At 38.4% G+C, this 17764-nt stretch overlaps 1 protein-coding gene across 1 annotated transcript in view; it reads right to left on the bottom strand.

Moving 5' to 3' along the window:
* The window catches only part of HECW1 (HECT, C2 and WW domain containing E3 ubiquitin protein ligase 1), a 177678-nt gene that overhangs the window by 91253 nt on the left and 68661 nt on the right, over positions 1 to 17764 (bottom strand). The window contains exons 4-5 of the mRNA XM_062567920.1: positions 10063 to 10138; positions 822 to 991 (exon numbers count right to left, since the gene is read on the bottom strand). Of these exons, the coding sequence (XP_062423904.1) occupies positions 822 to 991; positions 10063 to 10138 (246 nt within the window). The remainder of the gene's footprint in view (positions 1 to 821; positions 992 to 10062; positions 10139 to 17764) is intronic.

Raw genomic sequence — 17764 nt, 5'->3', positions numbered from 1 at the left:
TAGACCATTCTCTATATGGAAGGAGCATTCAGTGATGTTTCTCCCATCTTTCTCCACTCATATTTGCACATCTATGCAGTTTGACCTAATTATCCCTAAACTACTTTGCGATTTGCATTTAATTTCAGTAATTTTATATAGTATATTTATTTACCTTTACTCTTTCCTGAAGTGGAGATTCACAGAACAAGAGTAAATCACACCCTTTGTGTCAGGCTCCTTTAATTCTGAAGAGACTTCTCATCCTTTGTTGTCTGTTGCCATTTTGGGTGTAATTTAAAAATGGCAGGTAACAATTGAACTCTCAGATCTTGTTAATACCTACTAAGCTCTTTCTACAGGAACAGCAGAATAGAGTCTTCAAAGTGATAGGTAAATGTGCCAAAGTTGCCTTTATTTTATTTTACTACTGGCATTTTCAATCACACACAGATTCTTTTTATTTGCATGCTGTATTTACTCTGCTTCACATAATGTCTTCTCTCCTTGTAAAACCACTGTGATAATCTAGCAGCAGCATTTCTAACTTCGGAAGTTTATTTTTCAATTCTGGGTTATACCTACCTTCAATAATTAACAAATTGATAAATTACATCCCTGAAATACAACACGTACTTCAGGGAAATAGTTTTAAACTAAAATTCATCTTTGTAGCAAATTAAGCCTTTTACATTAAAACAAGACGTCATAAACTGCACATCAAGTGCAGTTAGGTCAATGACTACTTAGCCAAGAAAGGATTTCACAAGAATCCCAGGGGATATTGCCAGAGTCATTTCCATGTTTTAAGAAAAGGTCTCACATGCACACAAACTGCTCACCTCTCCTTGCCAGATAGGGTTAACAGTGTTACACATGATCTTAGATCTCTTCTCCTGTCCATGATGAGGAAGTGCTGGGAAGATGCTATGCTTTCCAGGCTGGATGGAAATCTTCAGATAAGGATCTGGATTGAAAAACATTCCTTTCTTCAAACCAAAGGCCTGGAAATCTGAAAGAAGGTAAATAATCTGATTATTTTTCACATTCCTGTTAGTCCTCTGGAAGGTCAGGAGAACTAGGCATGGAACTGGTGAGGAATTCGAATAATATGGCAGAAATATAAAAAACCTCATGTTTCTTGTGAGGTAGTTTAAAGCCAAACCATAATAATCTAGTAGCATAGAATTTACAAAGCATTATATAATAAAATTGCAAATTCTACAAACCAATTGTGCAGGGCAAGGTGGCTTCTACATCAATATTTATACAACTAAATAAAAGTGGTCTGCTGATTTTTCTAAGGAGCTGAGCACTTGCTCAGCCTGACTCCAGTGACAGGATAGCTCTGGAAAAGAGATCCATTCATCTAATCACATAGACATGGCATTAGGTACCAATGTGTGTCATCTGGGTTTTTATTTTCTGTTTGTTTCTGTAGGTTTTAATTTTCTGTTTCTATGAAATTTAGCTGTTAGACCTTTTTTTTTCTTACAGGGAAAATCATTTTACCTCTTTTTTTCCCCTCACTTTAAAAAGTTTCATTCCCTCCAGGATTAGCTTTCCCTGGACTCACTTTGGAAAACTTATGCATATATTGCCCAAGTTTTGAAAGGTCTTGAAGAAAGATACAACACAGTCTGTTATCATTTGTCCCCGTGAAGACAATGAAAAGCAAAACAATCTACGGATATCTCACTAATTTTGGCTCAACAGAAGCTACAAACTGAAGCCTCTGGCTTTCTCTTTCTTCAGATCCATTTCTAGGGTTTCTTTGGCAAATACAAGCACTTGCTTTTACTACTGTGTTCAGTAGCTAATTTCTGTTCCACTATTCTTTGTGTGGAGATTCTGCTCTTCTGTTTAAAGCTTAGTTTCACATAGAGCTAAAAGGCAGTACCTTTGCACTACTTGCTTTCTCTCGCTGTCTTAAAGACACGCAAAATATTAGTCAAGATGACTTCCAAAACAGCTTAGGTGTATTCCTAAATACACGAATCAAATAGGTAGTTTTTCTTTTTAGAGAGGATTAAAAAACATTAATTTTGACAGTACTTCCATTCCTTTTTAACTAATAAAAAACAATTTTTCTAGCAGGTTACAGGAAACCACTTGAAACCCTCTAGGAAGATACTCTGAATGAGTCTGAAATTCATAGACTTTCCAAATCAATTTCAGCATTTTTTCAGAGAACAAATGAACAGGTCTACGCTGCACCAAGTTGTACTTTGCTTCCTTGTGGTAAGACCCAGTACAATAAAATGTGCAAGCTAAAAAGCAATTGGTTTTCTTCTGGTTGACTTTAATCATATATTCCAGTATGCAATCTCTATGGCAGGGATTCAAAAGCCGTGGGACTGATGGGCCTGAAACAGACTGTATTTTAAGAATTCCATTCTTGTGTCTCTGTGACGCTAACAACTAATAAAAATAGTGACTATCACTATTACTGGCTCATCTGAAAGCACTTCGCTGACAACGTGTACTGTCATGGTCCTAGCAACAGTGTTACACAAAGAACAAATGATCTGGTTCAAACTGATAACATAGAATTTCTTTTTGGAGTGGGCAATCTCGGTGTAACCAGCACGTATCTCATTTATCAGCCCTGCTGAAATCCTTTGTGGCAAACTGTTTTGCAGTGGAGTTTTACTGTTAGAAGTACATGCCAGAAACCAGAAACCAAGACAGCACAAGAACTATGAATGACAAGGCACCATCACTGTAACAGTGTAAGGCTGCTACCACATGAGAGGAGAAAAATACCTCTGGGATCTTATTTTCTTTTTCTCTGATGTCTCCTCAAAAGATTCTCAAACTGAAATATTTATTGCTATACATGTTTCTCATTTTTTTCCTTCAAAGAGAAACTGTACTATCGCTGTATAATGCTATACAGAGAAATGGGCTATTGATAGAAATTAAGATTACTAGCACTTTATTATATACACATATGTATTATGTATCATAAAGAACATACATATACATATATATTCCTCATAAGCTGAAAATTAGGAAGACCTATGAAACTTTTTCCACTTGTGGGAATTAATCATAGTCATAAAGATGAATGTACTCTAATTAGAACTCTGATTTTTATATTTGATGAGAGAAATGCTTTAGCCAAGCACACAACAGGAAATTTCTCTATGTCATTTTCTTGCTAAAATTGCATAATACACTGAATTACATGAAAGTGTCAGTTAGAAACTTCAATTTTTAATGTCTAACACACTTGCTAGCAGAATTAGGTGTCAGATATCTCACTGTATCAAAAATGCAAAAGTTCTGAATAAGGCTACATGGGCACCTGCAGACATCCACAAAAAAAATATTTATTTGATGTGGGACCCAAGAATATTGTAACTGCCCACCAAAAGTCACGGGAAAAATAAAAATCCCTCACATTTTTAGGTGTGTTTCTGCTCCTCTATTAGCACTGCTGGGGCCCCTTGTAACGTCCCAACAGAAGGATAGTACTACCACCTATTCTGCTTCCTCATAGGAAAATATTTCCCTCTCATCTTGATTGTCTCAGAGAAAGGCTCTGCAGATGCTCAATATTTATAAGTGACAGTTTAGGATTAACTGAGTCTAAATCTTTGGTCAAACTAATGAATTCCAGAAGGCTTAGACTTATCTTGCTGTACCCTGCAGTTTTACAGTCTATTTCTTGGAAGCATATGAGGAAACGCTAGCAACATAATTCATCCTTGCTTTTCAAAGGTATATTTTCATCCAGTCTATTTAAAAAGTTATTAATAAACCATATGTCAATTTCCCATCTGCTCATAAATGATGCTTTTGTGTGAGAGGGGGTAGATACCTCAACAGGCTTGATAATGTCAGGCAATCTCTCATGAAAATGATGGAAGGAAGGAATTCAGGTGGAGGCACAGCGAACAGCAGCTCCTTCGCTGCTGCAGATGTTCAGCGATTGCAAGTGATGCATTCTGAAATACCAGGCTCGCTGCCCTGTATACTAATGGCTCTCAGCAGCTATCTCCAAGTGAATTACCAATTTACTCTGACTTGAGGGCTTCTATTTCAGACATGCAGATCTTTGAGTGTCTGGATGAGACCTGGGAAACCTTTGCTCTAGCTCACTTTCATGCATGTAGCCTTTGCCCCTAAATTGGGCCAAGGCCTCCCCTGTCTATGTTGCAAAGGACTATCCTGAAAATTATCCGTGTAGCATCTCAAACTCTGTGGCACTGCTGAGTGATTATTAATAGAAACCATACCTTCATGACAGTCTGAAACTGCTTTGGTTTTAGTGGCAAAACATAGAACTGAATGAGGATATTAATCCATTCTGACAGATGCAACTCAACCGCATCTTCGTTTACCTGGTTTCACTTTGCCTCAGCACAAGTGATTAAGCTTTCAAAAGGGCAGGGCAGAGGCATGATTTGGGTCTGACAGTCACATTTTGTCATGCACTGCAAGGAGAATCTGAGATGGTAATGGTCAACAAAACCAAGGATGGTATTGCAATTCCCTGTAAATGTAGTACAGACAGTGGACCAGACTCACACTTGTAGGAGCACGACAGAAAAGGATGGAAAAATCAGGGTGATAACCAGATCCTGGAGCAGTCTGCTTTCTAAATAAATTATGGCTGGTCTGGTCATTAATTTGAAAATAGTAAGTTAAAGAAGTTGGAAGCTGTTCTCACAGAAGATGAAAAGCTTTCCTCAAGAACTGTGGAAGAACTTCATTAGAAATAATATCCAAGAATATTCTGCTCAGTTTATAAATGTGTCCCAAGAAGTGTTTGTCCACCTGGTCTCCTGATGGTGTAAATTTTACTTTACTGAAGAGAGGCAAATTCCTTCCAACCAAATACTGAATGTCCTTCATGTTTCCAAGCACCATCCAAGTGATGACAACAATTCTCTTCAGGGATCTGTATTGATGTTACTGGGAAAAATCATTAAGCTGCAGTAGTTCTATGGTCAACTCACTAAATTCACATTTTCCCTACTTAGTGTACTGGCCATGTGTTCTCCATCTTCCAAGACCCAGGAAATCATATGTATTGCTAATGAGTCACTTGAGCTTCTGAGAAGATGAAGACATCTTTGAGATAGGTCGAACTGGTCCAGAACATATCCAAAAACATACTGAATGAAGTACTGTAAAGTTGCACTGGAAAGACCAAAGGGACACTGGAAAGACCACAGTCAAATTCAGACTGCAATTCAGTTTGGTAAACAGCCAAATGGAATTTATTCTCTCTATAATCTGTTCATTAATGGCAAAAAGTAAAATTATTCACTATGATCTTACTGAGATCCTGACAGTTCACATATCAAGGCACAATGAACCATCTTCGTGATCTATCATCACAAAAGAAGAGTTTCTAATTCAGATATCAATGGACAGATCAAACATTCTCCTCCAGTTTTCCTTTGTGAATTCTCAAAGAGTTGTTAACTCAGGTTCTGACACTGAAAAAATGTACTTGAACAGAACTGGTATCTGGGTTGACTAGTAATGAAGTGATGTAATCAGCAGGGTGTTAATATGTCTGTGTTTCTTTTGTTCAGTGCAGAGTGGTGTGGAGAGTAACCAGAGGAAGTATGACTAATTTGAGAGGGCAGCAATCCATATACTGGGCTAAACTACATGAGACATAGCGGTGATTTCAAAGTAAGGGACAAAGTAAGGGCTTGTTCAAGATTCAACAAGAGGCACGTAAGTACTGCCTCTCAGCTACACGCTTCTAAAGCAATAAAGATGGCTGCAGCTACCAGTTGTGTAGTAACGATTTAACAGTAAGAGACAGCAATATTGCATTGGCTTGGAAATGTCACTTTGAGTCATGAAGCAGTTCTTAGTACATGATTCTAGAACTCATATTAAGGAAAGTGAGCACAGATTCAGCAGTGTTGCATTTAGTTTAGATTTCAAGACAGCAAATATTCTGGAATTTCAAAAATCAAACCAGCAATGCGCAGGGCCTGGAGTATCAAAATTCAATATGGCAAAATAATGAAGGAGATTTGAGAAAGACACTGCATAGTGAGCAACAGATAACTGACTTGATCAGCTACTGAATGAGGTTTTGTAACCAGCAACATACAAGATGTTAAACCAGAAAACTACAGTGGTCCTTTCTCTTTTCTCTTTTTAAAGATCTGTAAATAGACTCTAGTTCTTGTCAAAAAAAAAAAAAAAAAAAAAAAGAAAAAAAAAAAGGGCTCCACTAAGTAAGAGTTGATTGGTGCAGTTGCACAAGGAGGTGATTAAAGATTTCAGACTTGAAAAAAAAAAAGTGCTAAATGGTGTAGGTAAACACAGAACACTTCTGTCACAATGAAGCTTCCAGGCAAAATATTAAAGACAGTGGGAAAAAAGAGAAAAGATTTTTTTCTACCTGCAAGCACAAAGGAAATACAAAAGGGATTCTCATTTGTATCAAGAAGGGGCAGAAGTACGAGGAAGAAAACAGCTCTATTAATACATTAACAGATACGAAGAAATTAGTTATTCAAAAATAGCTGAAAGATAGGCTACTTTTAAATTGTCTTCATTGAGAAGGAAATTACAGGAGAAGTTTGAACTGCGGTTTTGAACAGTTTTAGTAAAGAAGGGGGAGTTCTTACAACTGCAAGGGATTCTCACTGGAGCAAAGCACCATCTCCTGTTACCCTCAAATACGGAGTACACGCCTTGCTGTAAGATACAACCGAGCCAAACATAAGCTATCGAGCTCTATATCATGGATCAAGGTACCTCGGTTACACGGGATACTGGACTAATTGAACTCAAAACCTTTGTAGGCCTTTAAATTTGTTAGTTTAGAGCACCACAGTGTTTTGTAGGCACAGGAGTATTGAAGGTAGCAGCAAGAGATCTCATCTTAACACCAGCTCTAAAAGAATAAGAAAAACTCAAGTGATTAGTAATTCAGGTTTATGAAGAATACAACTAGGCAGGTCAGCTTGATTTAGGGAGGGTAAAAGAAGACAGAGGTTTATAGCAATAAAACAAAAAAGTAGTAGCTAGAAGCTGAGTTATAGCCAAAGCTGTCGTAACTTTGTACACCCATCTCCTGTTATAAAATCAGTCACTATAATTTCAAAAAATGGTTGGAAGATACTGTATGTTATAGATCTGGATTTTGGTCAAGCACTTCATGGTGACTAAAATTTTCAAAATCACTTTTAGTGTACTTAATACTATTTTCAGCTGTGATTTTGACGCTGACTTCAAAAATTGAAAAAGTGATGTTACCTGAATAGTTAGTCTAAAAGTTGCATAAAAAGAGGATAATAAAACTTTCAGGGCTAGGTGATAAGGATTAATTCCTGCTCTCTGGTCATTTGTGCCACAAGAACACTTGTAAATAAAGAGGGTACAAATACATAAAATATGTGAGATATTAAAGCCTGATAAAAGTTATATTGTGTTAAATATAGCTTATATCAAGGCGTAGTGAGGTGAAACTGAGAAAGGACAAATGCAGGAGGCATATCATGCAGAACTCTTGATAGCACTTTGTATCTATACTACCAAAAGAATGGGTTTAAGGGCTTTAGCAAATGCATTTTACTGGCACTAAACAATGACCTTTCAGTGAAGTGGTTGGTACATCTTGGGAACCTTAGCACATTTGTTCTTTCTGTATTTCATGCAAGAAAGTTCTGACACTTTCAGTCACATAGTCCAAAGTGTGACATTCAATGGTAACACCAACAGAATCATGTGAGAAAGTAAATGCAAAGTAGCTGTATAGTTTTCTTTAAAGTCTATATTAAATCTAACTACATTAGGCTTATAATATTTCTCTTAGCATTTTAAATAATGAAAGTTCTAATAATATAGTCATCATATAAAAGATTAAGAAGTCTAATCATGGGGAAATTATCTTCTTTGCAATCAGTGTTCTTAATGAACCTATTAATCTGGACTAACCTTCCACAGGATCAACTTCCAGTCTCTTAAGCAGCAAATGCTCAGAAAACAAATCTCCTACCAAAGTAATAAAAACTCTTATCTTTCTGTTCTGAAGGAGTTAATGACTTCCCTTTGCCCAGAAGCATTAGTTTATGCTTTTTGCTCTGATTAACATTTTTATCCAATCTAGCAATCTTTCCTTAGGCAAAACTTTCAGTGAAACCAGTGTGATTTTGTCCAAGAAAATTCTGAATAAAACTACAGAAGGAACAACCAGTTCTGCCACAGACTTTTACAGAGAAACTCTTTTCAAAACAGGGTCTCACTGGAGTGTATAGGCAAGTAGAGCAAACAAGATCACAGACTGATCTTGTTTGGCATTTTGGGGGATTTGGCCAATGGCAGTTTTGGGGATTCTAGACTTTTTTCTCTCATTCTATCAACTTTGTCTCTTAAAACAATAATATAATAAAAGCATAGCTCTCCTTGCATTCTTTAGATGAAATACTGTTTGGGGCAGCACAGTTCTATCATGCAGTATCCAACACAATTGTTCTCAGGTGAAGACTAATGGCCTTAAACTTAGCTGAAATAAAAAAAAAATCTCATAATTTTGGAACATAAACTTTAATTAATGACAGTGAAAGTGAAAGTATGCTAATATATAAGGACAGATAGTGAGAAGGAGAGGTCTACTCATGATAGTAGATGTTTTTGCTACCATAGTGGCATAAACAGAAGGAATCCTAGTTCCTTCCAGAGGCAGGTGCAGCTTGGTCTGAATTTTATTAGCTGGCATAACATATACAGGAATAGCAATAATCTGCCTTTGACAGAAATAACCATTATTTTTTGTTGATTAAATAAGAAGACGATAAAAATCTTGTGATGTGTTAATCTGTTTAACTGAAATGCAAGTTTAGGTACCCAGGAAGAAAGCCTAAGGTTGAGCTCTTTTGATACCACAGATTCTGTGCAATATTTTCAGTCTAAGAGTATTTAAGAAAAATTTTAAAATACTAACTCTACTTCTTAATTCCTATTGAGCTAAATCTACAGTTTTCTTTAAGAAATGAATGCAACTAGCTGGATGCCCAGTGTCCCATCTAGCACAAATAACTGTTGTGTTAAAAAGGCTCCATCTAATCTCAGTCCAACCTCCCATACAGCATATATAACCTCTTCAGAACCACAGTGGGGCACCTAGTTTGGAAAAGCATTAACATGCAGGCTTCCTATGAAAGACACATAAAAGTTTCAGCTGAATTCAACACAAGTTAGAGGAAAGCTTAGAATAAATCATATTCCAAAGGCAATCACATACTGTGATGCTTGTCTGAGTGTAGGTCATTTTTACAGTCTATGCTTATAAAAGTTACAAGCTAGGATAACTGGAGTATACTAAAACCACCCTCTTTCCCCTATACTACTTTCACACAAAATTTCCAGGTCAAGTTCAGCACTTTGGTCCTTGTCTTCTAGGAGCTAAAAACATGGAAATCTAGTGCAAAACTCCAAAATGAGAATCAAATAACCCTCCTTTGAGAAATTGAATTATTCTACAGTGGTGATTTCCAAATAGCCCACAGCTGTTTCATGGAGCCATATTAAGCTTTTAAAACTTGGAATGATAAGCCTAGTAATGAAGGTGAATAGTGAGTGGTCTTCAAAAACTTTAGAGGATTAAGAGCGGTCTATGGGCTCAGGAAGCCTGAGAGTCACAGTTAAGCAGTAAAAATAAACTTGTGTATATGGAATGTGGATCTGTCTCAGGTCCAGACTAAAACTGTGCAAAGTGATCTCCAAGAAACAGAGGACTGCCACAAATCAATCACCTTCCACTCCGTAAGCAAAGTGTAAGTCTTTGATCTTGCTTTTTCTAACCTGAATATACAGCATCACATTTAATCATAAACAGAAAAAACTATGCCTAAAGTAAATCTGGTCCCAAAGCTCTACTCGAACAAGGCACTTCGGCATATAGCTCTTCTTCCTGAAGGAAGAGGATGTAGCAGTAATCAAAGGACAGATACTAGATCTCTGTCTCAGTGTCACTGCTAGAGCAATAGTCAAAAAAGCATGCATGTATATGTATATATGTATGTATATACATATGTGCATACACTACATATATAAATAGAAGGATTTTAATAGTTGTTAAAATCAACACTGACTTACCTGACAGTGAAAAACTGATCAGTCTCCGACTTCCTTGTCCCTGGATTGAATCTTCATTGGTGATGCTTTTAAAAATCTGCTGGAAAAAGAACGGTGAAAGAGAGTCTCCAATATCTCTTAAACAGACAAACTGCTTAGTAACTCTTTCTTACAGTGTAATCAATTAAGAATCAATCAGAAAACTATTAACCAAGACAATGTTTTTATTCAGGTAATGATTTAGGCTACTAGTAGCCTAAGTGAGCTCTTCCTGGAAGATTTTCTTTAAGAAAACATAATGATAAAAAAATACTTCTGTAATTTTAAATATAGCAGTTCCTCATCCAAACGGGAACTATTTATTAAACAAGGGCTGAAAGTAGCACTTAAGGATGAGGATGTGGCTCTGACCTCTAATAGTAACTTCTGTATTTGTAAACTGTGATCACTAAAGAAGGAAACCTCACTCCAGGAAATTTACTGCATGCACGCGAGAAACATAGCTCTGAGAGCTTACTAATAGCCTGTGCAAACAGAAGCAGGAATTATGATAATAACAAATACTGAGGGTGAACCTCAAAAGAATATCAATCTACGACCCTTTGTACTTGCTCAAAAGATGGGAGTCAGGTCAGCTCTGTGGATTTTAATACTAGATTTTGGTTCACCAAGTTTATTGATGGGCTGCTGTTGTGCGTAAATTAGGACACAGACTACTTGCTGGCTGAGATCAGAACCTGACAGCAACTGTGTCCCCTGCTCCAGTGTCTGAGGCACCAGGAGCAACAAGCATCAACTGAGGGATAGCACTGTCAGCTGCAGTTTCCCTGAATGCAGCAGAGGAGACAGGGTCCTGCTCCTGAGTCAGGCTCCTGTTCAGCAGGGAGGTGGTGCTGTTAGCTACAACCGCCCACTGGCTTGGGAGCCAGACTGAGTGCTGTTTTGCTCCTGGGAAGCCACAGCTCCTCACTAGTCTTGCTGCTCGGCTTTCAGACAAAAAAGAAAAAAAAGAGCACTGAGGCAGTGAAGTTCCACTTTCTGCCAGGAAACCATAACTAAAGTCCTACTCAGCTGTGACTCATTGCTCAACATATTAAATATTGTGTATTAAAGCTTAAATTGGAAAACCAGCTCTTCTTTGCCCCAGAGCATTCAAAACCTGAGGAAAGGGGCACTGTAGCCCAGTTAGAAGGACTTAAAAACAAGTGCAGTTAAGAGGTTAGGACCCAAGTCAGGCCCGGAGGGAAAAAAAAACAGCTGGATTTGGGTGCCATTTAAAATGGGCTCTGTTGGACTTGACTTTTCATCACAATCAGTTTGTTTCTTACAAACTATTTAAATGGGAAAAGGACTACTGAACAGAGTTAGAACCAAGAACAAATTTCAGCAGAAACACCCCCTTAGATCACAGCTAATTAACTGCAATTACAGTTTTGGACTTCTCAGCTAACCAGTTTTCAATCTATTTAATATTGATTTCTGAAAAGTGTTTAAATCAGAATATTTTAACTGACTAAGAGATTTGCAATGTACTTGATGTTTGTTATGAGAAGAATATAGTTACCTTTATCAGCCAAAGCTGTAATCTCACCAAGAAACAACTACAAAGTTGCTTGTCAAAACATATTTTTCAAACTACTACACTAACTGGCACTATCATTTAACACTTAATACTCATAGTCTTTTCATGATTTTGCCCAGGACAACGATTGAGCCAACCGATCTTATACGCACATATGGCAAAATACGCACTTTTTTTCTAGCCCTTAAACACTTTTCCGAGGTTCCTGGAAATCATTATTAGTAGTTTAACAGTTGATATTTTGAACAGACCAAGGTGCAACTGATGGGTCCGGCAAATATCAACATGTCCAAAACTTAAAAATAAGTTGCTATTAAATGTCCCTTCTTGGGCTGCATCTAAATTGGTGAAGTTGTACCAGCACAGTTATACTAATGTATTAGGCTGGCAAAGCATTCCCAGTGTCTGAAGCTGCACTGGCAAAGCTTGGCATAATACAAAGACAGTAGTAACATGTCCAACCCCTTAAGTGGAGCAAGCTATACCAAGAGGGGAAAACGAATTAGATTTGCTCCTAGCAGACCTAGCTATTCTGTGGAGCAGATACACTCCACACTGCCCCTTTCAGTGCTCACCCCTCAGGCAAGCAATACAGAAGGCCTTTGGGATTGCTTCCCCAATTTCCATTTGCCCCATGCTTTCCCATGGAAACCAAGGCTCAGGGAGGTGGCGGTGGAATGAAAAGTGAGGGCATGCCCTAGGTCTCACCTCTACAAGAAGGCGGGATGAGGCTAGTGTGCACATCCGTCCCCAGGGGCTAGGAAGCGCTCCTGTTTTTCATCATATAGACACAACATCCACAAATTACATCAGAGTCAGTTCCTAAACAATTTGGATGTTTATACATATTCCCTCTGGCTTTCAGTGGGAAACAGCTCTGCCGTGATTTGATGCTTTTGAAACTTTGACCTAATTTTCCTCATCCTAATTTTCCTTATTTCAAGGTCTAACAGCAGCAGCTTTCCTAGATGTAACAGACGTGCAGCCCCTTGGGTCCCTAAAACCAGCTATTTGCTCCTTGCTCTTCACTTTAGGCTCTCATTGAACCACTGGTTTCCCACTCTGTGCTGTGACTTTTCTTCAGCTTCCTCCCCTGAGCAGGCTCTGGTACTCTCTAAGCCCAGGAGAAAGCTTCCTTTTCTCTAGTGCTTCCACCTCACCAGCTTGTCTTTAAAGAACATAGCATAGCTGTGAACAAGAAGCAACAACAGCAGAAGAAAATACTGCCAATCTCAACTCCAAATAATAATAATAATAAAAAAAAATGCCAGAGATTCCTACCCATAGAAATCAAGTTACTACAAATCCCTCCATAAAACTGACTCTGAGTGAGAATAGACTAGGGTTGATTAGCACCTATAAACATCATGTTTCCTGTTGTTTTCTAATTAAAAAAAAATCCTCAAGGAAAATTTACCATATCTTTTTCAACTGTGGACTATTTCAATATACCATGGCATGAGGTATGCAAGAAACCTGCAGTATTTCCTGTCATCTAGCTCACAGTATTCCAAAAGCAACAGATTACTTCTGAAGGATTCGCAAGGATTTTTTCAAAGGTCAAAAAAGGTCAAACATTATCATAAAGAGAAACCAAGCCCTGCAAGCATCTCCTGATAGGAGGCGTTCGACACCCAGAACACTCCCACGGGCATTGCTGTGATGAGTCAAGTGTGCAGCTGCTTGCAGCAGCCGACTCCTGCTTTATCAGCAGTGTCTGAAGTTGCAATATGGAAGTAAGGCTAAAAAACAGCACTGCTGTGTAACTGAATTACATACTCTTTAGTTTTTTCCAGTACAGCTTTCCGAGATACAATGCTAGTCATTTTGATACTGTTTAGCATTTAACCTTAGTATTTTTTTTAAAAAAAAATTTCACTGGTCCATCCAGATACACAGAAGAGTAACAAGGATAACATTCCTCCTCCTGAAACTAAATTGGCCTCCACGGCCCTCCACAGTTGTCCCTGTTCAGCCTCCCCATACCTCTAGGTTGTGATAAGACAACACTTTGGGACACAAGGACAGCATGAACACAGGCCTGAGAGAGGCTGCAACCAGGTTTGCCTGCTGCTGCACAAGATAATCTGCTTTTAGGCAGCAGAGTTAACTGTAACAGTGGCAAGTAGCCACTAAGGGAAAACCTTGCCATGTGCAGCCCACACGCTGGTAAAGCATGGTCTGCCCCAGTTTTCAAGATCCTTTTAGCATATTTGTATATGGTGCAGCCCAACCTAACTATTTTAAAGGTCCTACTGATCTACTGATGTGAACAAGTTTAATGTTTTTATTGCATGCTTCTTCCATATCTAGACATGCAGAGCTGGCAAATGCAAGGACATACTTCTTTACCCACACACAGAAAGAAAAACATAGTCATGCCTAAGTCTTACCATTATGTAACACACATTCCTCTCTAAAAGGGCATTTTTGGCCACTGTGGCTACACACCCAAAGAGATTAAAACGAAGCAAATTCTCTTCTCTGGTAACTACATGAAACCTCTAGTCTAAGAACTTTTACTCTTGACTGATAGCCAGATTCTGCTTCAAATTACTTCAGTGGCTTCTGCTGTAAAACTTGATAACATTTAATGATCATAATTGATGTGCATTATCTCACATAACCAGAATTTCTTGCATTTAAAACACAGTACACAGTAGTGACATTAGACACTAGCTGTTTGTACACGATGACTTTTCCTATGGTAAACATTCTGGAAGTGATCTAAATCTTAATCCTACACAGTTTTAATTCCGAAGAGTGTTAATTAAAATCTAGAATATTTTACATTGACAGCACAGATTGTAACTGTAATAATATTTCCTGTAGATTAAATATCCAGATACTATAAATTGGCAAAGCTCAAGCCTAGACCATACTATCTATTAACAAGATGAATCTTTTACTAAGGTTACTAAGATTTTTACTAAAAGCAGTTCTAAGAATATACCAAAGTATTCAGAGGGACTCACATTTCTAAGCACTACTACACAATTTGTATGAAAGTTGGAAGCTCACAGTTAAATAAAAGCTAATACAAAAGTAAAGCAGCGAAGTTTTGTTTGTACATGGCAGCTTTATGGATAAAAAGTAGTAGACAAGATAAAATGATCTTTGTAAAAAGGAAAGCTTGTGAAAAATGTGAAAAAAAAGTGAAAAATGGCCTCTACTCAGTCCTAAATCATGCATCAGCAAAAGAAAAAAAGCAATAGTGCCAGATGTGTCAGAGCTAAAGATATGCTGTTGAAAAACTGGGAGGAAAGGCAAGCTGTCCAGTAACTGCCTGTGCTGTGCTTGGTTCAGCCTCCAGTTGTCTGTTCTCTGCTTTTCAAGAGGACTTAATTTGTCTGCAGATGTGAAGTCAAACAAAAAAGGTTAATGGCCTGAATGCAACAGTCAGGAGCAAACGAGGAAGCCGATGCTTTGTCCCCTGCCTGCTTCCATCTGTTTGCATCTTTCAGTTCGCCTGAGATGTAAGACAGGTCCAAAACTCCCCGCGTTAACAGGAACAGCAGAGTGACACAGAGGCAGAGTATCAGTTTTTGCACTGCGTTGCTTCACTGAAGTCCATTTAAATCAGCTTTCAGCTCTTGTTTTAACAGAACAACGTACATAAGCACCAAGAAGAGTTCCTCAAAGATTTTTTCTCCTCTAACCTAGTTCTGCTGTGTTTTATTGTTGGCCTCTTGATTTCACTGAACTCTTAATATTAAGATAATCCTTTGAGCAAGTAGAAGACAGCTACATAGCCATCCCACAGCTCAGCAGTGAAGGACCCTTCTACAGTAAAAGAATGTAAGACCTCATCCCAGGTTCATACTTTGTTTTACATCAGACTCTTCAGAGGGGAAATTCCCCTCAATAGATCTCCTGAAAATGCAAAAATACTCCCATTTCTCCCAATGCTGACTTTGAAAAGGCACAGTTTTAGAAAAAATCCTGACTAAATAAACATGGACTTAAAAAGCGCTTCCTGTCTCCTCATCTCTTGACTTCCTCTGTATCTCAGACCACAGAGCATGTTGAGACACAAGGAGTGAATCGTGAAAAGAGCAAGTGGAGAGCTGAGCTCCGTGACTCGGTCTCTGATAGAATTATGGCTATAATCCCAGAGACCACTTGGAAAATCTAGCCCTAATTAGTGGCAGTGCTTCAGCTACAATCCTCACTCTGTTAACAGAATTAATCTAGCTCTTGAATGGAATATATTCCACTTATCCTGTTAGCTTGTTAAGCCACTGTACTGGCACTGCAATGTTCTTCTGTCAGGTGATTCCAGATAGCATGCAGCCAATTTCCCCACAAGCAGAGTCTAATTCCCCGCTGGGTTCTCTGCTGCCAGCTTGGATCCCTGAAGGACTGTGACCACACACACACAGTTTTCCCTATGTATTGTGGTCAGTCCTGTTCTAGACTTGTAATACCAGCTTTATGAATGACATTTCCTAACCAAGGGAGAATTTACCTTCTGCAGACATGTGGCAACAGCTTCATATCCTCAGGGGCTGCTCCTGCTGCATCTTTTAGCAATGCTTATTGATCATTTTTTTTTCAGGGAGATAGAAGCTTTTAGTTCCAAAAGTTTCTCTCCTAGGAGCCCTTAAAAAAGCTAGCAAGCAAGCAAGCCTTTTTTTTTTCGGTCGAAGATGTTACAAATTCTTTCAGCAGATTCTAGATACTGAACAAGGGAGCTCAAACTAAACTACAGACCAAAACTGCTGTTCAGTGTCATCAGTAAGGTCCTCAACTACCAACAAGCTGGTGACAACATGGGAATTCAATGACAGTATTCACCAAGTGTACCAGGTCTCCATGTTGACATGAAGATACTTTGTATCACCCATCTCCCCTATGCAGGCAAAATGCTGTTTCAGCATAACCAGAAGCTAAAAAGGTGGGAAAGGTGGGATGTTATGATCAACCACTCTCAACTAAAACAAAATTGAGGCAACAAATCATTGCCTCCCATGCAAACCAACATTTTTTCTTCCGAGGTTTTTTTAGATTCATTTTTTTCATTGTTTAACAGTTCTGCCTAATAGACTTCAGCTATCCTTTGGCAGCAGAGGAAAGGCTTTGATTAGAGATGTGTCTTCCTTCACTTTTTGAAAGTACACGCAAGTAAATTCTTTGTCTCAGGTACTTGAATGCAATCACACATGCATGTTAATAGGGTTCAGGTTGATCTTTTCGAGTTGACTACTGGCTTATATCTAAGCAGCAGTAATTTTTCCTGGATATGTAGCAAACTTCTGGGATGACTGCTTTCTGCAGTGTATCTCACCAGATGCTCACATTGGCTACGCTATTTGACGCTCATGTGCCTTTCAGCATTAACAATTCTCTCAGCAAGTTTAAAGCAGTCCAAAGGGTGACAGTTGTTTACAGCTCCAATGTGCAAACCGAAGTTTTACTTGAACACTGCCCTTGCCTCTGTTCTGTTTAGAAGGGAAAAAATGTTCTCTGCAGTTACTGAATAGCTCTCTGCTCCTCAGAGATACCATCATCCAGAAAAAAAAAAAAAAAAAAAAAAAAACCTTTAAGGAAATCTTAAGATCAGATTTGCACCAAACAAACTGCTTTGATGCAGGACAAGATCAGGCTTGTGAATTTGATAGGTCCATACACAGAGAATTAATGGGCTTAACCACTCTGACAGCAAGAACTGCTTGTAAATATTATCCTCCCAGGAACAACTAACCCAAATCCCTACACCCACTTAAATAACTGGGAGCTCTACCTTGACAAGCAAGAGAGGCCCAGTGGGCACTGTTCACATCCTATAATTCTACATAAAATCTGCCTCTGCAGATGATAAATTCAAACTTCTGAAGAAAATATTTTTCTTCTGTTAAGAATTTAAAAATTGCCACTAATGCCTTTTTTCTCTGAACTGCAAAGTGATGAGAGCCATCAAAATGTAGGGCATATATTGTGGAAATACTTGATACCATGACATATCCATGTCATCTTCAGAAGGCAGGAAACTGCATTAGACAGCACATTGAGCTTCCAGGCAGTCCTTATTAGAGTTTTAGAGACTCCTCATTCTTCTAACGTGGTTTGGTTGGGACAAGGACGCAGATGAGTAATGCTCATGATTGTGAGAGACAAGCATATTCTTCAGGTGAGCTGTTT

This window comes from Rhea pennata, chromosome 2 (assembly GCF_028389875.1).
Source record: "Rhea pennata isolate bPtePen1 chromosome 2, bPtePen1.pri, whole genome shotgun sequence".
Lineage (NCBI taxonomy): Eukaryota > Metazoa > Chordata > Aves > Rheiformes > Rheidae > Rhea > Rhea pennata.
Note: the sequence above shows the minus strand (reverse complement) of the source record. Positions and strands in the feature narration are given on the sequence as shown.